The sequence below is a fragment of the Aegilops tauschii genome, chromosome 7 (genome assembly GCF_002575655.3).
Source record: "Aegilops tauschii subsp. strangulata cultivar AL8/78 chromosome 7, Aet v6.0, whole genome shotgun sequence".
In the NCBI taxonomy this organism is placed as follows: domain Eukaryota; kingdom Viridiplantae; phylum Streptophyta; class Magnoliopsida; order Poales; family Poaceae; genus Aegilops; species Aegilops tauschii.
In genome coordinates this window covers 572,975,364-572,998,613 of record NC_053041.3, presented here as the reverse complement: position 1 = coordinate 572,998,613, position 23,250 = coordinate 572,975,364, and the positions used below count along the sequence as shown (strand labels likewise).

General features: G+C 44.8%; 4 protein-coding genes across 5 annotated transcripts; 1 reads left to right on the top strand and 3 right to left on the bottom strand.

The window, feature by feature from the left end:
• Positions 1–1,221: 1,221 nt before the first annotated feature.
• Positions 1,222–4,141, bottom strand: LOC109760696 (G-type lectin S-receptor-like serine/threonine-protein kinase At2g19130). The gene has a single exon (XM_020319505.3). The coding sequence runs from the start codon at positions 4,020–4,022 to the stop codon at positions 1,581–1,583; it is 2,442 nt and encodes an 813-aa protein (XP_020175094.1). The 5' UTR covers positions 4,023–4,141; the 3' UTR covers positions 1,222–1,580.
• Positions 4,142–9,900: 5,759 nt separating this feature from the next.
• LOC109760697 (uncharacterized) lies at positions 9,901–10,953 on the bottom strand. The gene has a single exon (XM_045231563.1). It carries the CDS (start codon positions 10,951–10,953, stop codon positions 9,901–9,903), a length of 1,053 nt encoding a protein of 350 aa, XP_045087498.1.
• Positions 10,954–13,094: 2,141 nt separating this feature from the next.
• On the bottom strand, positions 13,095–18,100 carry LOC109760692 (uncharacterized). The gene is made up of 3 exons (XM_020319501.4): positions 17,812–18,100; positions 15,600–15,911; positions 13,095–13,685 (listed from the first exon to the last, which is right to left on the bottom strand). The coding sequence occupies exons 2-3, from the start codon at positions 15,879–15,881 to the stop codon at positions 13,377–13,379; spliced, it is 591 nt and encodes a 196-aa protein (XP_020175090.1). The 5' UTR covers positions 15,882–15,911; positions 17,812–18,100; the 3' UTR covers positions 13,095–13,376.
• A 1,423-nt stretch (positions 18,101–19,523) lies between these two features.
• LOC109760691 (DNA repair protein RAD51 homolog 4) lies at positions 19,524–23,120 on the top strand. Of its 2 annotated transcripts, none has more exons than XM_020319500.4 (9): positions 19,524–19,957; positions 20,095–20,210; positions 20,376–20,457; positions 20,578–20,712; positions 20,907–21,020; positions 21,105–21,195; positions 21,617–21,687; positions 22,411–22,557; positions 22,771–23,120. In XM_020319500.4, the coding sequence occupies exons 1-9, from the start codon at positions 19,955–19,957 to the stop codon at positions 22,810–22,812; spliced, it is 801 nt and encodes a 266-aa protein (XP_020175089.1). In that variant the 5' UTR covers positions 19,524–19,954; the 3' UTR covers positions 22,813–23,120. The 2 variants fall into 2 exon arrangements, with proteins under 2 accessions (XP_020175089.1, XP_020175088.1); XM_020319499.4 differs by having other exon boundaries at positions 21,614–21,687.
• The last annotated feature ends 130 nt before the right edge of the window (positions 23,121–23,250 follow it).

Sequence of the window (23,250 nt, the reverse complement as noted above, 5' to 3'; positions counted from 1 at the left end):
ATAAACATGAATGGTTGATCAATTTACCCACAGACTGTATCTATAGAAACAAAAACAAGGAACTGGCTTGATGAATCCAGTCTAACTATAGAAACAAAACAAGGTGCCTTGTGCAGAAACAGATTCCCGTGAAGCCAATAGTCTCTGAATTTGTCTTAACTAAATATTCCCCTAGAAAACTAGATTCTCTTTCAAAATCTATCCTGAAGACCATTTGACTTGGATGTACACTGAACCGAGAGCATTTCAAGTGCAATAAGATTAAAACAAGAACCTGCCACCAATTGGTTGTACACTGAACAAGCTCTACTTCTGTCGCAAGTTAACAACCTATACTGCACACTTGTCTTTCAGTTCAATGTGCTCAAGCTCAGTTTCTTCCTGAGACTGAGAACAGCACAGCAGTCCTTAATCTACATGCATACTGTTAATTACGCTTTCTGAATTTAAGTGTTGTTTTATAAATTCAGTTACGTGTTGTTGTATAAATTTAATTAAGTGTTATAAATTGAGGACCATATTGTCCATTCAGTAAAGTGTTGTGTAAATTCAGTTGAGTGTTATAAATTCAGTTAAGTGTTCTTTCTGAATTTAGTCTCAGTTCAACGAGGGGGGAGCAACACGGCGGCAGTGTGGGGCGGCATAGGGGGGATGGGAGGGGTGGAGCAAGGCCGCGTATCTCCGCAGGTATGCCGACGGTTATACCATCGGCATGGAGAAGGCACAAGGGACACCAGCTGCCGCCACATGGCAGCCATATGCCGACGGGCACTGGAAGTTAGCCAACGCTATCTAGACCGACGGGGATCGGCCCTTTGCTGACGGCTTAGCCATGGGCACAACCAATGATTCCTGTAGTGTGAATGCTCGTCTTGTGATGCTTGAGGTTTGACTCATGGATGCACAAATATCATGAAGTTCACCTGTTCACTCTAGGTGTCTCGCTTACATGTCATGCTTTATTTTCTGCTGGTAGAGTTTGTAAGGCACTGTGGTTTGAGTATGGCACTTTGGAGTCCAAGCTCCATAGAGACCTTAATTTTGAAAAAAAAATCCAAATTCAAACTTTCGCTTTCAATTTTTTTTGAAACAATACCCATGTTCACACGGATGTAATATGTATATGTGTAAAGTTTTAGGATGAAATATTTTGAATTGCGAGCTGCACAAAAAAATCATGGACTTTTAGGATGAACAATACATATGCTAACAAAACACATATTTTTCCTTTTTTTGTAGCTCTCATTTTAACGCGTTTCGACCTGAAAATTCACACAAATGTACACTATGTCTCTAGGTATATGTGTATTTTTTTTCATAAATTTTTGAAACTAAAAAATTTGAATTTAAAGTTTTCAAATTAAGGCCTCCATGGAGCTCGGTCTTCATTTGGCATTTTCGCTATGGTTGTTGTTATATAAGGCAGCTATCTTTAAATAATTGCAAAAAAGATATTATAAAACCATGGAGCGTCAAAATTCGAAACTAGTAATTTCGGTCGGCAGTTGATGTGTACGCCCGTACAATTGTCTTGTTCAAAAATTATTTCATTAGTCAAAAAGATTCCCGCGACGTGAGAATTACATGAGGGTGACAAGGTGCTCCAGCGTTCGTGGCACCGGCGGGGCTTGTATGTGGACGATGCCTTCCAGCGCCTGCACGACCTGCGCCATGGTCGGGCGCTGCGCCTCCTCGTCCTGGATGCACCAGCATGCCACCCTGCACGCCCGCTCCAGCTCCTTCGGCATCACATCGCCGCGCAGCCGCGGGTCAGCCACGGCGCCCACCTCACCTTCCAAAACCTTTGCAGCGGCCCACACTGGGAAGAAGGTCAAGGAGGACTCACTCCCACCAGTCCCTGCCGCCTCCAGCTCGCTGTACCCTTTAGAGTTACGTCGTCCCGAGATGAGCTCGAAGAGCACCATGCCGAAGCTGTACACGTCGGCCTTAGCGCTGATAGGCTGTCCAGAGATCCACTCCGGCGCCAGGTACCCGATGGTGCCCCGCATAGTCGTCAACGCGCGGCTGAAGTCCCTCCCCACCAGCTTCGCCATCCCAAAGTCGGCGATCCTTGGGGACATGTCCTCGTCCAGCAGGATGTTCTCCGGCTTGACGTCGCAGTGTATGATGCATTCGCGGCAGCCGTGGTGCAGGTAGGCCAGCCCTCTGGCCACACCGAGCATGATGCAGTACCGGTCGCGCCAGCTCAGGCACGCGCCGTCACGGAAGAGGAGGCCGTCGAGGGAGCCTCTGGGCATGTACTCGTAGACGAGCATCTTATCGTCGCCCGACGAGCAGAATCCGAGGAGCCGGACGAGGTTCACGTGCTGGATGCAGCCCAGTGTGCTCACCTCTGTCCGGAATTGCTTGTCACCCTGCCGCCCAAGACTTTCAAGCTTCTTCACTGCCACCTGGACTCTGATTGAGTTGTCTCCCTTATGCCGCTTCAGGACACCGCGGTACACCGAGCCAAAGCTACCGTGGCCCAGCCGCTCCGAGAAGTCCTTCGTGGCAGCACGGAGGTCGCCATAACTGTACACGGCCAAGAAGGATACATTCTCATTTGCCATACTGACTAGTCTCCTTCGGGCAAGAACAATCCTCCAGGCTAGTATGACCGATGCCCCTACTGCTGCAACACCAGCCAATATGATGCCAAGGACAAACCATAACTTTCTTCCCATTTTCTCCCTGTCTACGCTATGGAGATCTTGCAATCCTCTTTCTGAAAGCCGAAGGTACAAGTCTGACCCGGGGCTGTCAGAGTCCAAGTAGAGCTGTTGAAGGTTGCGGAGCTCTCCGTACCAGACGGTGCACTCCCCGGCAGAGAAGGCGTAGGCCTGGCAAGAGCAGCTCTTTACGCAAGCCGATTCGCACTCTACTTTGCTCTGGGCAGCGCCCACGGTGAGCGAGTCATCGGGAAGTTTCACGTCTGGCAGCATCAGGAACCCGTCCGTCCTTGATCCATTGTGCGCGCACGTGAGCGGCGAGCTCCGGCAGCACCCACCGCTCCAATCGTTGAGCGTCCAGTCCCCCTCTGACACCGGGGCAAATCCGGGCGGACAGTGGCAAGGTAGCTTGCCTCCCTGGTCGCAAACGCCGAATGCGCCGCAGAGCGCGTACACGTCGCACTGCAACATGGGACCGGTCCACAAGAGCTGCCAGCTCTGACTCGTGGGCATCCAAATGTACATTTGTGCCTGACCGGTGGGATCGAGCACGCTGCGTGTTATGGTTGCATTGTCGTAGAGTACGTTGATGACGCGCCGGTACGCCGGCGTCTCGACGTACGTCCCGTTGTAGATGGTGTTCTTCGTTGCCTCTGGCAGCCTCGCAAAGGCTTGGCCCATCCAGACGCCGGTCCGCCAGTACACGCGGGACCGGTTCCACATGTAGAAGACCTCGCTAGCGCCGTTTGGGTCCAGCGTCTCACTGAACACCCCCGACGCGGGGTCTTGGGCGTTCCGCCACGACGTCAACGCCTGGTACTCGCCGGTGAGCTTGTTTTCCCCGATCCACGCTTCCGGCACCAGCGTGTCCGTCGGGTGGTCGAAGCTCTGCCACAGCACGTTGGAGGAGTTGCCGCCGTCGACAAGAACCAGGTTGCCGTTGTCGCGGATCTCCGCCGTGTTGTTTGAGCCCGGCGACAAGGAAGACGACAGGTTCGAAGACCACACGACGACCGGCGAGGTGGAGGCAACGGTGGGACCGACGAGCTCGAGGTTGCCGTCGTCAGCGGAGACACGGAGCTCGGCGGAGGCAACAGCAGATAGTGGACTCGCGCGGTTGCCCACCCAGATGATGGTCTGGCCGGGGATGTTCTTGTACCAGATCCCGAGGTAGAACCTGTCGCCGGAGCTGCCAGCAGGGCTGAAAAGGCCGAGCTCGAACTTGCCCTGTGCCGAGACCAGCGTGTCGTTGCCCCGCAGCGGACGCCGCGCCGAGACTGTCGCCGCTGCACCCACTGCCGGGGCGAAGCACAAGCAGGCAAGGGCTATCAAAGTGGCAGTGATCAGTGACATGGTGATGGTGGAGCGCTTCCGTTTGCGAGTCGAATTTAGAGGCAGGTGAACGACGGAGACGGGTGGCAAGAAAAACCATCTTCTCGCGAGCGTCACATGCGTGATGACCCCGGCATGTTTTACCGCTTATTAAATTCTACTGCTCGTGCATTCGCCTATGAAAAGGGGCAAGGGCTTTGAAGTAGTCCGTGGCATGAGAGTCCACCATGGTGACGCACATATATACTCCACGTCAAATGCTCCTGTATAAACTGTAAAATCCAAACATATTTTAAAAGGACTCAAAAAAAATCTGAATCTTTCAACAAACATGCAAATGCTGATGATGAAATCACATTCATGAAGGTCTGGGAAAAACAAAACAAAATCAACACTAAAAAGTGCTTTCAAAAATAACATTTTATAGCATCAGTTTCTCCTCGACAGATGTTTTAGTTTCGTACTGTGTTGTAATAAACGTTTAATAAAGTAAGCAGCAAGTTCCCTTAAAAAAGCATCAATTTCTTTTTCTCAAAGAGCATTAGGAGTGCTTCTTGTTCACAGAAATTGCACATATGTACGACATTGAATAATATTTGTTGCCAGAAAAATTCAGATTTTTTTTATTCATTTAGCTATTTGTTTTTATTTGTTCATAAGATGCATTTGAACTCGGGAGCAGAAACTTCATGTCCGGTTAGTTCAGTCATCCATGGAAGAAAAAGTTTGTAAGCAGGGGCATGAGAAGGTTTCACAGAGACAAGACGAAGAAAGACGTGAGAAGCAAGTTTTCTGTGGCAGAGGGTCTTTCTTTTATTCCAAAAGTACTTTTGGTGAGATCTCGAGACCATTCTAAGATACTAACTAGGTTGGTGGCTGAGCTAGTGGATAGTGGTTTCAAAAGTCCATCTGAAAGATGGATATTCATTGAAATTGACTGTCTCGCTCATTTTAGTCATTGTATTTGGAAAAAAATAAACAGTCAGTAAAATATACCGGTATAATATGGTTACGGGCTCGTTTCCTACACTATTTTCTTTTGTATACAGCTTTGGTCCGCTTAGTCTCACCTGCCATTTATTTTTCATTCTAGGACTTAACTGCATCTACACTGCTGATAACCAAATGTACTCCACAGGAACAGAATTTACACTTAATTCAGTTAACCAAATGTTAACGGAATTTTAGGAGTTAACTGAATTTACACTGAATCCAGTTAACCAAATGTTAACTGAATTTTAGGAGTAGAAGAATAATGTGCTAACTGATTTATACTAAGGGAAGCAATTCGGTGCTAGAAAAACAAAAAAAAATCATTTACACTTAATTGAATTTTCAGTAAAGTCAAATATACTAATGTATATTCAGTAAAGTTTTGTTGTATAAATTCAGTTTAGTGTTGTTGTACAAATTCAATTAAGTGTTATAAATTGAGGACCATATTGTCAATTCAGTAAAGTGTTGTGTAAAGTTAGTTAAGTGTTATAAATTTAGTTTAAGTGTTCTTTCTGAATTTACTCTCAGTTCAATATAGAGCACCTCCGGGTCCATATTGCCATAAGTGTTGTTGTATACTGTTGACATGAAGTTTCCGTGTTAACATGGATTGCTTCCATTAGTCCATTTACACTAAGTGAATAAATCAGGGATATAAATTGTCATTTACACTTAACTAATGTTCTCCATGGTTCGCCATGGGGAACAAGGGGGAAGCAACGCAACTGCGGCGTGGGGTGGCAGGCTGGTGGGAGGACAAGGCGGCCTGCGGCGTGGGTGGTGTTTTGAATCAGAATGATCGAATTGATTGATCGATGGTTACAAGCCCCCTTTTATATGTCCCGAAGAGACACGACGATCCCTCAAGGAGGCGTCGGTTCCAGGAGATCGAAGGGAGACGTCGGTTGCGGGACAAACCGCAACGACGGTTTGGGCAAGGGGAGATTTTCCCCTAATTACAGAATTATTTTTAACACTCCCCCTAATCTACGCTTGACCATGTAGATCATCTTCACGATTGTCCGGGAAGCTCTATCATCTCAAAAGATTCTCCTTCAAAAGTTCTTCATAAAATCTTTGATGAGATCCTGAAACATATACTCACAAAGAAAAATAGCATAATGTGATGTCATTAAAATGAGGATATCTCAAGAAGAGACTCCCCCTGACACCTGCAAGTCCCTAAGTCTTCGCATACCAATTCCATGAACACATTTCTGGAATGTAGAATGTGGTAGAGACTTGGTAAATAAATCAACAAGGTTGTCGCATGATTTGACTTGCAGAATGCTTATTTCCCCGCTTTTCTGAAGATTATGGGGGAAAAACCATTTAGGAGAAATATGCTTGGTGATATTACTCTTGATGTATCCTGTTTGCATCTGCGCAACACAGGCCGCATTATCTTCATAGATAATGGTAGGTGATTTTATCGAGCCCATTCCACATGACTGTTGTATGTGGTTTATCATTCTGCGGAGCCATACACATTCGCATGTTGCTTCAAATAATGAAATTATTTCAGAATGATTGGTAGATGTTGCCACCAGAGTCTGTTTCGAAGACTTCCATGATATAGCAGTGCCACCATGTAGGAACACGAAGCTGGTCTGAGATCTGGCATTATGGGGATCAGACAAATAACCGGCATATGCATATCCAATCATATCAGAGTCCGGATTTTTCTGGGACTGGAAAAATAGGCCAAGATCCTTTGTGCCTTGGAGATATCGAAAGATATTCTTCACTCCAGACCAATGACGTTTGGTGGGAGCTGCGCTATGTCTAGCAAGTAGATTCACTGCAAATGCAATATCAGGTCTTGTGCAATTTGCAAGATACATAAGCGCTCCAACAGCACTAAGGTATGGAACTTCAGGTCCCAACACCTCTTCTCCATCATCCCTTGGTCTGAACGGATCTTTCTCTATGTCTAGAGATCGAACCACCATGGGAGTTTTAGATGGATAGGATTTGTCCATATTGAATTTCTCCAATATTTTCTGGATATAGGCAGATTGGTGTACCATGATTCCTGAGGGAAGATGCTCAAGTTGAATACCTAAGCAAAATTTGGTTTTACCCAAATCCTTCATCTCAAATTCCATCTTTAGGTGATTGCGTGCTTCATCAATGTCTGGTGTGCTGCCGATGATGTTGAGATCGTCAACATACACAGAAATGATGCAAAATCCTGTAGAGGACTTCTTGATGAAAACACATGGGCAATCAGTACTATTGGAGTAACCTTTCTGAAGAAGGAACTCACTGAGTCGGTTGTACCACATCCGTCCCGACTGCCTTAAGCCATATAATGACTTATTCAGCTTTACACAATACATGTTGCGTTTTGCATTTTTATTCGGGACAGAGATTCCATCAGGAACCTTCATATATATGTCCGAATCTAGTGACCCGTAAAGGTATGCGGTCACGACGTCCATCAACTGCATAGATAGACGATTTTGCACTGCCAAGGATATAAGATATCGGAAAGTGGTTGCACTCATTACTGGAGAATATGTTTCAGTGAAACCAATGCCGGGTTTTTGCGTGAAACCTTGTGCTACGAGCCTTGCTTTATATCTCACCACCTCATTGTTCTCATTCCGTTTCCGGAGAAAAACCCATTTGAATCCCACAGGGAAAACACTGGGAGGTGTAGGTATTGCTTCAGTGAATACCTTTCTTTTGTTAAGCGAGGCAATTTCTGCTTGGATTGAATCCTTCCATTTAGGCCAGTTGGAGCGCTTTTGGCACTCAACGATAGACCTTGGATCATGATCAGTGAGAAGGGTATCTGCAATCTTTTCAGCAAAATATATGTCGACAGTCGTAGTCTTACGGTCAAATGATTCTCCAGAATCAACATAGTTGATGGAAATTTCCTGCACCCCTAGTGACTCTTCGTGATTTCCCAATACGATCGAGTCTGGGTGTTCCGATGTCCCAGTTAGTTTGTGCATACTGGAACTGGGTTGTGGAGGTTGCCCTTCCACTGGGTGTATACTACCGATCAGGTGTTTGTCAACGTTGAGTTGACCTGCATTTATTGACTCCGAGGTTTTTTTCCTCGATTTCCTTTGCTGCTTGCTAGAAGCATGCTCTGGGTCAGAGGCCGTACTACTCCCCCTCTTTTTAGGAATAGGGAGTTGAGTGGTTTTTATTGGTACCTCCACTCTTTCTGGCGCATTTCTGGCCGGGTTTAAGGATTTTGTAACACCTTTCAAATTAGTAAATGAATCTGGCAGATTATTTGCAAGATGTTGCAAATTAATGATCTTCCGAACTTGAAGTTCGGTCTCATGGGTACGTGGATCAGAGGATGAAATGGAATGAGCATTCCAATCAATTTCCGGGCATTCTTTCTGGTACTTGAAATCTCCCCCTAATGCCGGAAAATGTTCCTCATTAAATATGCAATCAGCGTGACGGGCTGTGAACAGATCCCCAGTCAGGGGTTCCAGGTACTTAATAATCGACGGCGATTTGTACCCCACATAGATCCCCAACTTCCTGTGTGGGCCCATAGATGTCCGCTGTGGTGGTGAGATCGGGATGTATGCAGCACATCCGAACTTACGCAGATGGGAAATGCTTGGAGGATTTCCACATACCAATTCCAGAGGGGAAGAACTGTGATATGCAGTTGGCCTCAATTGTATCAAGTCAGCAGCGTGTAAAACAGCGTGACCCCAACAAGAGGTTGGCAAGTTGCAATTCGTCAACAAAGGTCTTGCAATGAGTTTGATCCTCTTAATCAACGCTTCAGCCAAACCATTTTGTGTATGGACATATGGAACAGAGTGTTGAACTTCAATCCCCAAAGCCATGCAATAATCATTGAAAGCACGTGAGGAGAATTCTGCAGCATTGTCCATTCGAACTGATTTAATTCGACTTTCAGGATAATGGGCTTGCAACTTAATGACTTGCCTCATTATCTTGGCAAATGCATGGTTTCATGTGGATAGAAGACACACATGTGACCATCGTGTAGATGCGTCAATCAGAACCATGAAATACCGGAAAGGTCCAGATAATGGCTGAATGGGACCACAAATGTCTCCTTGAATACGTTCAAGGAACTGAAGTGGTTCAGCTTGTATTTTGAGGTGTGAGGGCCTCAAAATTAGCTTTCCCGTGGCACAAGATGTGCACACAAAATCAGAAGATTGAGGAAATTTTGACTCAAGCAAATTATGACCAATGGAATTGCTAGTAATTTTTCTCATCATCCCTATTCCAGGATGGCCTAGGCGATCATGCCAGGTTTGGAATGCGTTAACATTCTGAAAAATTACTTTGTATGCAACATGTTCCACGGGTTTGATGTACGTATAGTACAAACCAGACGATAGAGAAGGAATTTTCTCATGTACCTTTTTGCCATATCCGTCATCTTTAGTAAAGAGTAGATACTCCTCTTTGTTGTCTTCATGGGTTTCAATATGAAAACCATTTTTACGAATATCTCGATAACTGATCAGGGTACGTGCAGAATCGGGATATAGTAAAGCATCCTCAATTGTCACATATGTACCACTTGGGAGGGTGAATATGGCACGTCCAGTACCAACAATCACAGTATCGCGTCCAGCGATAGTTAGAATATCTCCATTCGTCTTTTTCAGAGTTTGGAAATATTTCATCTCCCTCAGTATGGAGTTTGTGGCACCACTGTCCACAAGGCATAATTCCTCTTTCATTGGATTGTCCCCGTAGAAAACTATATAAAACAAAGAATTTTCAATAAGAAAACCTCATAGTAATATATAGAATACAATCTTTATTATATCAAATGTGCTGATACAATACAATATAAAGACAACAGCAAACTTATGTTCTTATTACAATCATCACAAATGGACATAATTAAGTAGATCACTAGGAGATTGAGGGACTAGTCGAAGTCGCCAAACACGTTGTTTGCGGTGTACTCAATCAACGTGTTCTCCATTTCAGCAGTAGCCTCAGGCAGATAAGGAACCACGGCGTTGCTCGGTCCAGGAGGAACATCGTGCGAACTACCAGCTCCTTTTGCGCTATCCGGATGAAGGTTGAAGTTGGCTTCAAACCTTTTCCCTTGAGGTGCTTTGCGTCCCTGAGATTGCTGGTACAGCATAACCAGATGCTTGGGCATTGTGCACTTTTCAGTAGAATGCGTGGAGCATCCACACTTGTTGCAAAGCTTAGATTTATCAAGCCTGGGCTTTGAAGTGCCTTTTCCCTTGCCTGGGTATCTAGATCTCCTGTTCCCATTGCGCTTTCGCTTATGCTCGAAATTGGATTGTTTACCCCGAGGGGTACCATTAAACTTTTGTCTATTTGCAACATTCAGATGGACTTCAGGTAAAGGTTGTGCCCCAACTGGGCGCTGAGAGCCATTCTTAGCAAGTAGCTCATCATGCTTTTCAGCCTGAAGTAACATGTGAATAAGCTCGGAATAGACAGTGTAGTTACGAGCACGGTATTGTTGTTGGAGAATCCTATCTGAAGGGAGCATAGTAGACAAAGTTTTCTCTATCTTCTCCCCCTCAGTAGGTTCCTTCTCACAAAAGCGCAGTTTGGAACATATCTTATGAACAGCATGATTGTACTCACCGATGGACTTGAAATCCTGAAGACGGAGATGAGTCCAATCATGGAGTGCTTCTGGCAGGACTACTGCCTTCTGCTGTTCATACCTCGTTTTGAGGGCCAGAAATAGAGTACTAGGAGATTCCTCCTGTAAATACTCAGACTTGAGATCTGGATGAATATGGTGCCTAATGATGAATAAGGCAGCATAGTTCTGCTGTTCTGTCAGCGGCGTGGCCCCAGCCGGGAGAGGAGTCTCCGGGGGTTGTATTGCACGCGCTATCCCACGGGACGCAAGACTGATCTTGATGTCCATAGCCCATGTAGGGTAATTGTGGCCATTGAGGGCAAGCTCCTCAAACTCTTTGGCAGTCATCTTAGCCTACATGGGAGAACCAGAGATAATTAATTTACGAGTGGTAAATTAAAAACCATCATGGTTGTGTAATAAGAATGCAAAAATTTGATACTCAAGTGTAAACTTGAAAAAATTCTCAACCTCAATTGTGTGAACATAACACTTTGAAGATCACTTAGATCTCACAGTAATAGGCTACATCGCCATTACCTTGTGTATGCTACAATTCAGATATAAGGAATACACGTTGGAGGTAATCGTTTGTCGAGAATGACAAAGCGTAGACCTCACAGTAAGAGAGGATAGTCTGCAAATAAGCAGTAGATCACAACTCATTACCTTGTGATTTCAAATAAGATGAGGGAGAAACATTCAAAAATTTGCAAGTTTGATATGCGAGAGAAGATCTCAATCGCAAAGACATGTTCGATAAAAATGAGATGTGGTAAACACATGGGACATGTCATTCTTCCCAGATGAAATCCGGTACTTTATTTATATTATCAATCCATTACATAATATAAACACACCTACTAATAATTACACAAGTCCTAACATAGAATAAATCTAGAACAGGACTAAAATGTAAGTAGTAGTCAATCTAAGTACTAAACCGTACTAAACATAGACTAAAATTGCACAAATACAATAATTAGTACTAATGTTAAGAAAACAGAGAGAGAAAAAAAATTCCACACTTCTGGCCGGCCCACCCGCCACAGCACCGCACAGGAGAGGAAACAGCCGCCTCAGGCGCCTGGGCCTGGGCCTGCCCGGCCTTTGGCCGGCCCACTCGCCGCCGCACCGCACAAGACAGGGGGGAGCGGGCGGATCGGATAAGGGTCGGAGTATCCGAACCTCGCACCACCACCTCTGCTCGATCCCCACTATCACGCGGCGGCGCCGGCGGGAGGAGTGGCCGCCGCAGGCCCTTGCGATTCCGGTGGTCACCGGCGTAGCACCGACGACCCCTCCTCGTCCGAAGAAGAGTCGACGACGACGTGATCTGGGCGAGCAGTTCCTGGTGCGGCACTGGCGAGTCCGAGGCTCGTCGGAGCCCACGAACCGGGGCGGCGGCTGGGGCGACGGTCGATGGCGGCGACGGCGCGCCCGAAGAGACGCCCGAAGCGTCGTGCGGCTCGGCTGCTCGAGCCCGCAGCCGTCTCCTGCTGAGGTGTGGCGGTGGCGTCAGCGCCCTCCATGCCGGCTCCAAGGCGGACCACTCCGGAGGCACCGGTCGGCGCGGAGACAAAGGCGAGCGCCTCCTCCTTGTTCACGACGGCGCGCATCGGCACAGGGTAGTATCCGGGCGGGCCGGCGGCCTCGGCTGCGGGCGTTGGCGTCGACGGCGCGAGCCACGCGGCCGGCGGAGGAGGTGGTGGAGGCGGAGATCCAGGAGGCGGTGCAGGCGCGGCTGCAGCCCTGTGCACCATGGAGGCGCTCGAGCCGGCCACTAGCCAGGGGTCGAACCCCATGGGCGCCTGGCCACGGGCGCAGGGAGCACCATCGTGGTTGCGTCCAGGGGCGAGGGGAGCACCGCGGGGGGCGCGTCCAGCGGCGCGGTGGCGGCCAGGAGCACCTCGTCCAGCGACACGGTGGCGGCCAGGAGCGCCACGTCCAGCGGCGCCGCGGCCGAATCGACGGATGGCTTGCATCCGGCGATGGAAACGGTGGTGGCCACCAACTCCATGGCGGCGAAGGGCAATGAGGCGGTAGCGGCGACCGTCCTCGCGGATCAGACGGAGGAAGAAGGAGACAAGGCCTGTCATCTCACCGGCGGCGAGTACTTCCTCTCTTCTCCTTTCTCTGTTGCCTTTCGCTCTCGCTGGCTGTTCTACGTGCTTGATAACGTGTTTTGAATCAGAATGATCGAATTGATTGATCGATGGTTACAGGCCCCCTTTTATATGTCCCGAAGAGACACGACGATCCCTCGAGGAGGCGTCGGTTCCAGGAGATCGAAGGGAGACGCCGGTTGCGGGACAAACCGCAACGACAGTTTGGGCAAGGGGAGATTTTCCCCTAATTACAGAATTATTTTTAACAGGTGGGGGGAGGGAGGAGCAAGGCCAGCCAGCGTCGGAGCACGGTGACGAAGAGGAGAAAGAAGTGGGATGCAGGTTCTGTCTGGAGTCTGCAAGGACTAAATTGCAAAAAAATACCACCACAACAAGCCAATGCCCCATCCCCATGTACTGTCCAGTAGAATTTCCACTGGCATCCGATTGTTCATCTTACAGCAGACAAGCTGTTTCCAGAAAACTAACAGAGCGCCCAAATGCCCCAATTAGCATGTTTCCGAGTCTCTATTACTACATGATCGAGCGTCCGATGTGTTAGTCCATGCCCACAGCCAAACCATGGAGTGACTGACAGTCTTCCATACCATCCAGAATCTCTACAGGTGAAAAAACAATATCCAGGAATGACTGACAGCAACTTCATGTGCACTGCTTAAACTTGTCGTCGCCCTCGTAATCCGAACCCTCGTCATCGTCTGAGGACTCCTCCACTCGGTTAGGCACTCCGCTGTTGGGTTCCTCCTCGCCACCACCGCTTGGTTTAGCCCGCTTTTCTTTCTTACGCTGCTTCTTCTTTTGGCGTTTCAGGCGCTTCTTGGCTGTAGGCTCCTCGGCTGCTCTCAGTCTTTCCTCCCTCCGCAGATTGAACTCAGCCACCTGTTTCCTCTTTTCGTAATCACTCTCCATCCTCGTTATTCGGTCCTGCTCCCTTCTCCTCATTTGCCGATACTGTCAAAACAAGAGTGCTTACAGTTAAAACACCAGATTATTAACTACCAATGTATTACCATTCAAGTTCTCAAAACTATTCATGTCATGAAACTTGAGAAATCTGGACCTAGATTTGTACCTAAAAAAATTCAGTAAATAAGATAGTTGACAACACATCAAGAAATTTTTTGCTCTGGCTCTGTGAATGCTGGAACAAGAGGAATCAAATATAAATATCATGATTTTCAGCTGCTATGATGTAACCTGAAACAAGGATGTGAGATAAGAATTCTGGTGAACAAACATGACAGACAAAATGTGTCTTTGAGTTTATTATTATCACGAGTCTCAAAGAGAGCAGAATATGAATGAACTTGTGTACAGTCTCAGCAAGACAATCTCCACTGCTATAATGACAACCTTTGTCCCACCCAGTCACTCACAGTGATTGTATGCATCAGTCTGAACCCACACACAAGTCAATAGCAGTTTTAAAGTTAAACTAGGATTGTGCCTACAAGTCAACAGCAATACTTCATTTTAATAACTCAAATGAAGTTGTGAGTAGCAAAACACTAAACCTTCTCTTGGTAGGCTGGTAGCAATTCTGGCCTCCGTTCTATTTCAGCACTCATAAGCCACTGAAACTTCCCATTATCATGTGATAATGCCTATGATCGCAGCTAAGCCACAAATACAAAGATCTTGTATCTGATCCCTTCTCTTATATCACATCATAACTCAATAGACCTTCACCTTTTATCAAACTGTGGTCATTCGTCAGCCTTAAAACCTCCCATTGATTAAGTGATGCAGCAAAACATATTCTTTTTATTTTTCGTATTCAGTGATGTTACCTAAAAATCCACACCAACTTGTATTCTAGATATTCAAGAATCGAGCAAATTTTAAACATATTGTTGTTTTGGTATAGTCAACTGCATAACAGCATACACAAAATTTAGTCAAGTGCTTTCGATACTGTACTCTTAAGAATATCAACAGGTAAAGGGTCTTGTGTACATGCATTTTTGCATGCAAGGACCATGTTTTTTCTTATATAGACACCAAAGAACTACTCCCTCCGTTCCTAAATATAAGCTTTTTTAGAGATTCCAATACAGACTACATACGGAGCAAAATGAGTGAATCTACACTCTAAAATGCGTCTATATACATCCATATGTAGTCCGTATTGAAATGTCTAAAAGGTCTTATATTTAGAAACGGAGGGAGTATTCGGAATCAATAACTCACGTTCAAATGAACCATAGACTCGAAATTTCCTTGACGGGTCTTCGTCGAAAAGCTAACTCCACCCGGCATTTTCATACCCTTTCTTTGGGTGGTATATCGCCTTAAAAGTCTAAGAGGGTAGTAGGGGATCTATAGTAGGTAAGATAATTTGCCCTTTGATTTTGATTGAATATACTATTTTTCCGCCTTTACCACGCATTATTGTATGCGCTTCTAGAGAAGTATGTATGCAGGAAGTAAATTCTAACCGCTTTCTTTTGAATCCAATTTCAAATTAGATTAGAAAGATAGAAAGGCCATGAGGATGGGAAAATCAAAATAAAATCTTTTTAATTAGTTCTCCTTTTTTGGAATTTTCTTATTATAAGACAAAATTCAATAAAATGGCTTCACCATAACATTGCAACCATTGAGAATCAATCATTCATGTTCAGATGAACCATAGACCCAAAATTTCCTTTTAAGAAAAAATTAAATAAAATGGCAATTGCACCAAAACATTACAACCATCTACTCAAGTGCTAATTGACAGATAAATCTCATCATAGCCAGAATGTAGAGTTATATGTGAGTCCCATCTGCATAATAAGGAAAAGATAAAAAAAATTGGTTCAATTTGACACTCATTTTAGCTGAATTCTCCACTTGTGAGAGGGTGGGAGAGAAAAAGAGTACCTGGTGGAAGTCGCCAGAGCCAGAACCAGCGGAGGACCCAGAGGTGTTGCTGACACGGACGGGGACATTCTCCATGATGCGCCTTAGCTTCACCTCTAGGTCCTCCTCATCCTCCCGTAGCTTGACCCCTCCGGAGCTCTTTCCTCCACCCTCCACCAGCACCAGCTGCTTTCCACTGTCACCAACGGAAGCCTTCGCCACTAGTTCACCACCAGAAACCCTTGCCGGTGGTGCCATTGGGACTAGCTGCTGCATATTGCTATCCTTACCAGGAACTGACATTGTTGATACCAGCTCCAACTGTGGATTTGCCTACATAGAACATAATAGTAAAGCATGAGCTAAGGATAGGAATTTTCGCTTCTAAGTTTATGTTGGACATGTTTACAATACATTTTCTTTCATATATGCATTTGAAATTCCTTGTTGTCTTGGGGGCTACAGAAAATAACAAGTGCCATAATGGACGTGGAAATAGCAAGTATAGACTGATGACTGGGAGGGAGGAATGTACTGAACATGACAAATCTGAGTATCAAATGAATGTACGGTAACAACTTATATGTTTCCATCCTCCAACCTCGTGAAGAATGGAACTTTGTGTAATTTTTTCTGGCTAGTACAGCCAGCAAATTCACAATAAGACGTGGACCATGTCCAACGCAGATGAAGCAAATACAAATTTCTATCATCTGGCAAAGATGCATCATCTGCGTTGGATATGGTCCATCTGTATTGATTGCTGCACTTCCGTGATGATTGCCAATGAAGGGCAATTAATGCACAGAAGAATGTATACATGAACAAAGAAAGAATGTACATAATAGCAGTCTTTCCTTTTGCAATCAACAATCAAGCCAGTAGAGAAATAATGACAAGATATACATCAGAGAAACAGAACTTGGTGACAGGTACCAAGTCGATCTATCCAAGCATCAGCAGAAAAATATATTGCCAAGAGGAAGGTGGTGTTTCTAACATAAAGAAGCATATTTGTCATCTCACAAAAGGAAAAGGATGTATTTGTCATCTCACACAAAGAAAAGGATATATGTCTACATTCAGACACAAAGAGCCATATTTTGACTGATTCTACAACTGAAACTAAGGGCACTTCAGTCCTATCTTTTCCGTTGTTGATAAACGGAAGAAAGCATAATATAAGGAGAACCTTTTTCCAGTGTATCTTTCTTAGCAGTGACAAATGAAAGAAGAAGTTTTCTTTTTTGCAGTGAGCCATTGACAAAGACAAGATCATTTCCTAAACCAAATGACACAAGATTTTCAGAATGCATAACCTAGAAAATTGGCTGGTACTTTAAACAAAAAAGATTTCAGATCTTCAGTTGTATGGGCACAAACACAACCACACAAGCATATGTAGATTGTAGAATACTGATAGTTGCATGCATCAGGTAGTTTAAATTAAACAGCTACATACATTAATCTAGCACAAACTCAAGTGTCTCTGGTTTAAGCTAGCTTGGCATGTGACCACAATCTAGCGCAAGCTCAAGTGTCCCTCTGGTTTAAGCTGGCTTAATATGTGACTGCGCCAGCAGCGATGTAGGCAGCTGTACAATTATTTGGATATGAATCTTGACCAACAAAATCATCAGAATGTTTGTCATTGCTACAAAAAGTACTGAAACTGTTCTTGTTGTGGTGTTTCTCAAAAAAAGATACAGCCCCACCTTCATAAGTTTGTGTAACTTTAATTTCATCATGTTATCTTTTTCTAGCATTGCTTAACCATCCCCTCAATAAAGTTATTGTTACTACCTGGGAGGGATTATATGCTTGTTTACCACTACTAAGACATTTTTTTATATAATCTTTATTCTCCTGCTATTTTTTTTTACAAGTGTTGATACCAAAACATTGCAACCCTGTAGTTCAAGATCAGAGTCAAAACATTGATAAATTGACCTACACAATGGATCTGATAGCTACCCCCCCCCCCCCCCCCCCTGGTTCCTCATGCCTTAGTTGAATTCAGAGAGAAGAGAGAGCTCAGATCCTAGAACAGGTATCTAGAAGACATATGAGCTAAGTTGTATTAACAAATATGACCAATCTTGGCAGCAGACCAAGAACCCTAGACATTATCCAAGAACAAGACCAAGAACACTACAGATTAATGAACCAAAGGGAATAGAAATTAAGAGGACAAGCGGGGGAATGAAGTAGAGGGGGAGGAGCGGGGCCTGACCAGTCCAGCGTCGGGGGAGAAGCACGCCGGCGACGGCGTCGTTGCTGTCGCCACTCCTGGTCACCGCCGAGCTCACGCTGCTGTGGTTGGATGCGGTGCCGCCGGTTGGATAGTGGGAGGGGGAATAGGATGAGGAGGGACGCCGCTACCGTCTACTCCGGTTGCGCCGTCCCTCTCCCCGCCGGCGTCAGTGTCGTCGTCGCCGCCGCCGCCACCTTCGTCGGTGTCGTGACAGTCCTTTTTTCGACGGCCCGACACGTTTTTTTTTGGACGACCCGACAGTGGCTCCGGCTTCGTTATCCATGCGGCCCATCTTGTAGTTTTCTTTTCTAATATCCATTTCTGAGCCCAGACTCATCTGCACCCGCGCTAAAGAAAAAAATCAAAAAAAAATAAAAATTCAAAAAATCCAATTTTTTTGAATGATAGATAATTTACTTTTGTAATACTCTTTTCTTTTGTGTTTTTTTACTTTTATAATTCTCATTTTCGAGCAAGTAGCTTTGTACTCTTTTTTTTATTGGGTTCGTCTTCAAGGGGAGTTTAACTAAAAGGTTTTTACGAGGCAGCTATATTTATCTATATGACACTTCGTCTCTTTTACATTTTTTGTATTTTTTCTTAACTTTTATATTTGTGTATTTCTTATTTATTTAGATTTTTCCATAAATTTTCAGATTTTCTTAATTCTTAAAATGTAGAAGACTCGAAAGGATGAAAATGAATGAAGGCTGACCTACATGTGTGCCAGGCCATGTTGGCCTTTTTATGTCACAAGTCGGGCCGATCCTTGAGCCGAGGCCTTCGACTGGCACGACACGACCATTTTATAAAAAGGCTGACATATTGTGTGTCCGAAAGTGCCGACCCTCATAGCCATGTTTGGGTTGAAGGCGTGGATTGGATCCTGACGGGTTTCATAGGTTTTAGGGTGTTTAGAATGGGTGTGTGACCCAAGCCAGGTTTATTTGCGAACAATTCCATCGTAGCATCGGCCATTTCCTCTTTCAAAACAAGGGAGCAATTAATTAAGGAGTGTCATTTGGAGGGCTCCCTTGGAGGTCAATTGCATGCCTTGGGAGCGCCTCAATTAGTGTGCCCAGTAGCCACCAGGTGTCATGAGCTGGCGCACCCTTGTGATTTTGGATTATTTTTCTGCACGTGTTATAACGATTTTTGTTTTTTGGCTTTCAGGTTCTTGTTTGATTTTCCCTAGGTTTTGTCAAAAAAAAAAGGGTTCTTAGAAGCAATGCTTTTTCACGATGTTCTGCTTCCCAAAAAGTGAAGCACAATCTGAAAGAAAAAAGCACAGTCATGTGCTTCTCCAGAAAAGGGAGAAGCGTATCTATGCTTCAACGAAAAAGCAAAAATGTTCTTCCTAAAAAGAGAAAAGCATAGTTGTGCTTCTAGTTTATTTATTTTTTGAAAAAACACAACTGCACTTCCAGGTTTCTATTTTTTCGGATTTCGATGGTTTTCATTTTTATTTTGCTTTTTCATTTATGTTTTTTGCTATTTTTATTCAGTTTTTTATTTTTTTGTCCAAATTCATTAATATAGATCTTTTTTTAGGCACATTAACATGGATCTAGTTTTGAAGATCTCAAGGCGAGTAATTATTGTAAAATCGGCCTGGGTCCAGCCCAACTACAACAACCCACCAAGGCACGCACAGGGAGGCCCATTAAGCTGACAGAGGCAGGCGCTATCCCGTTCCGCGTTCCGTCCCGTGTGAGTGTGTGCCCTGCCCCGCCGGCCGCCGCCTCTGCTGCGCCGCGCCACCACTGGACGGACGCCCCGCTGTCCTCCTCCCGCCCCCCTCCCTCCAAGCAACGACCGCGCGATCCGCGCCCCATTCCGTACTGCTGCCCCGCCACTGCCAGTTCCCTTCTCTGCCTCCCCCGCCCGCGACGGCGCGGCACGACGGCGGTGCTCCCTGGTACCCTCTGGCCTCCGTCGGCTAGTGGCTGCCGCCTGCACCTCCGACCCCGAGCGCCGACGCCGAGAGACACGCAAGGAGGAGGAGGAGGGGTGGAGGACAGCGGTCTCGCGCAACTGCTCGTCCACTCCCCTCGCGCAGGAGTCGTTGGCCTGCTGCACGGCTTGCCTACTGCTCGGCTCTGGACAGGGAGGGAGAGCCCACATGGTAATTTCTATCTCCAAACAGACAACTGATGCATCGAACACTTCAGATCTTCAGCCGAAACCGAACTGTAATCCAACTGTGTTTATGCATTGAGCATTTCAAGTTTTTCACTGCTTCACTTGTGAGATGTGATACAGGACATGAATGAAGAGCAACCTCACGTTGAAGATCGGTGCGTACCATGGTCGGATGGGATGCAGCTGCTCAAAGATGCGGCAGAAGGAAAACATTTCCTCCCTACCGGACTTGAAGGGTACTCCTATCTCGAATGTAATCATTTGGTTCCCTGTCAATTGATGCCTCGTGTCATGAACCTGCCGATCTCTGTCTAGAGAACCTCCCCATCATCATGCAGAAAATCACACTGTCCTAAGAAGCAGTAGAATATATTGTAACTTATCGTGTCCTGAATTCCCAGCATTGACACGCTTCTTGGAGGTGGGCTGCGCAAAGGCCAGTTGACAGAAATAACCGGCCAGTCATCTTCTGGTAAAACACAGGTGAAAACACGATTGATCTTTCTTTTCTCAACTTCAAGATGGCTAATATGCTTAGCTGTGAACATTGAGCCGTGGAACAACTGCAGAGTTACTCATAATGCAGAGTTACATCAACTGCAGGTCTGTCTATATTCTGCTGCACATGTTGCAGCCAGGCATATGGGTGCTGTTCTCTACTTGGATACTAGTAATTCATTCTCCCCTAGCCGAATTGCTCACATTCTTGATGAACTTCCCATCTCTTTGATCAAAGAGGTTAGTAATAAACCAGGGATCCATGTTCCTGCCCTGCTCCTACCATTGTCTTCACTCTTCAGGGAGTTATCATATCTTTTATCATTCTTGTGGTGTAAGTAGAATGTCAGAATGCCATTTGCTTTGGCAATCATTAGATTACCCTAAAACTTCTGGACCATGTGATTTCTAAGCACCCGATTTCCAACATGCAGCCAAAGGATATGAGGCTTAAGAGGGTCATGAGCAGTATCATTTGTGAATCTGTATTTGATATATTTGCTTTGTTTGAAGTACTAGATCGACTTGAAGTCTCATTGAATTGCAAGGTTAGTATGAAGGGAAATAGGATTGTCTTCAATCTCCCTTTTTATTATCCTAAACTCTTTTCTCACGTGTCACAAGCTTAATAGGTAACTAATGGCAGTAACAAGATATGCCTGCTTATCATTGACTCGGTATCATCTCTACTTGCTCCCATTATCGGCGGGAAGAATTCACAAGGTTCTTGCATAGCCTTGTCTGATTGATTATTCTTTTGTACATTATATGATGCAGTTTAGCACTTTAGCTATACTAGAACTAACTCACGCCTTAAGGTTCAATGTCCCAAGAGAGACATAACATATACAATTTCTTGAGTTGCGAAATGTAGAAAATTGGTGTAGCGGTCAGATTGTGCAAGATAGATTGTTTCCAATCATTAACTTAAACAACACAGCACAACTAATTCACAAATATGCAGCCTGACATTGATAATTTGAATTTATAATAGTTCACTATGTCTTTGTCAATAATTTGAGTTCTAAAAGCATTATTTGCTGACATGATTGCTTGTCGAGAGGGGCATCATTACTTCTTTGAAGTGTACCTGAACTAAAAGAAATGCTGTTTCTTTTCTGTGAACCTGTATTAAACCCAGCAGGGCGGTCGATGATGATATCAGTGGCGATGATTCTTAAGAAGTTGGCACATAAGCACAATCTATCTGTTCTGGTAATCCCGCCTGCTCTAACTTGATTGGTAGTCATTCATTTCGATTTGAGCATAGTTCTGTTATTTGGAGCGAACACATGGATTCAACTTTTTATCACTTAGTCTCAGATGAAGCATCGTTATACCATTTTTTTTTTGTGAAAGCCACCCATACTTCATTCAGTGTCACCATGAATCTCCTGGAGAAAATCAAGAAGCATGTTTGACTGTTGTTCAACTAGCCTCTTTTTCTTTTAGTATTTCTTGTTTGTAATAACCAATTTATTGTGTATACACTGTTGACCATTTCCACTGTTTACTAATTAAGTATGCCATCTTATTGGAGAACAAGGTGTGCCGTGCATTTGGAGAAGTCTCATCTCATCTGTAAATTTTTCCTGTTTACTTTATCAGAGGGTAGTTTGTGGGTAAACTGTTGAGTAGGGTTTATTTGTCTATGTACATATTCTGTTTTATATTAAGCTGTAGTCCCTGAATTTACCTGTCTGTCAGGGTTCATGTCCCTAGTGAGAGCCGTGATCGTTGGAGAGAACAGTAAAAGATCCTGTAATTTTATCTTATCAAAGAAGAAAGCCTTGCACTTGTAATTTTCTCAATTGATTTCCTGCAAGCATTCACGGACTAGATGTTAGAATTTTTGAATTTTGGTCAGATGTGAAACAAAAACAATGCAGTTATCATGTCTATCCATCAACCGACCATTTTGATTTTGTGTTACTCTAGGTAACGAATCATATGGTCGCCGGGAATGGAGCTCCAAAGCCCGCCCTTGGTGAGAGCTGGAAAGCTGCTCCACATATTCGGTTGATGATCTCTCGTGATCGTGGGAGCAATATCTGCACCGCAACGACGCTGAAGCACACACTACTGGTATTTTGATTGAAAATTTGGTTACGCTTTTGGATGTCATGGCCACACAGCATTGCTTCCCTTCCCTGCATCTTCAAATTTTATGGATGAGATGTCTTGACGATTGCTAATTGTTGTCATCTCCTTCCATTGCATTCTATTGGACGGGTGGAGAACTTTGTGCTGGCTGCCTTTGGGGTTTTGTTTGGTTCCTGACAGTCTGCTTTGTTGCAGGCTTGTGGTCGCCATATGAAATTTCAGTTCCTACCTAGCTGAATTCGCCGAGCATGCATGGTGTTTGAGGAGAACATACCAGGCGTATCTGGAGAAATGTGTGGCTGCACACGGCGACAACTGGACATGACTATCGACAGCTTCACTGGCGTCAAGATTCAGACTTGGCATGTATCACATGCGCGTCAGACATACTTCCTCCGTTTAAAAATATAAGATGTTTTGGATATTTTAATATGAACCATATACAGATTGAAATGAGTGAATAAAAGCACTAGAAAATGTATATAAATTCAATTCAGAAAAATGTTAGAACATCCTATACATCTGATTTAAATTAGAACATCTTATACTGCCTCCGTACAATATCAGATAGTTTTTCAAGGTAACATAGCTCGAAAAATATTCTTATACTCCCCCTCCATCCCAAAGTAAGTGTCTCAACTTTGTACTAACTTGTACGGAAGGAGTAGTTTTAAC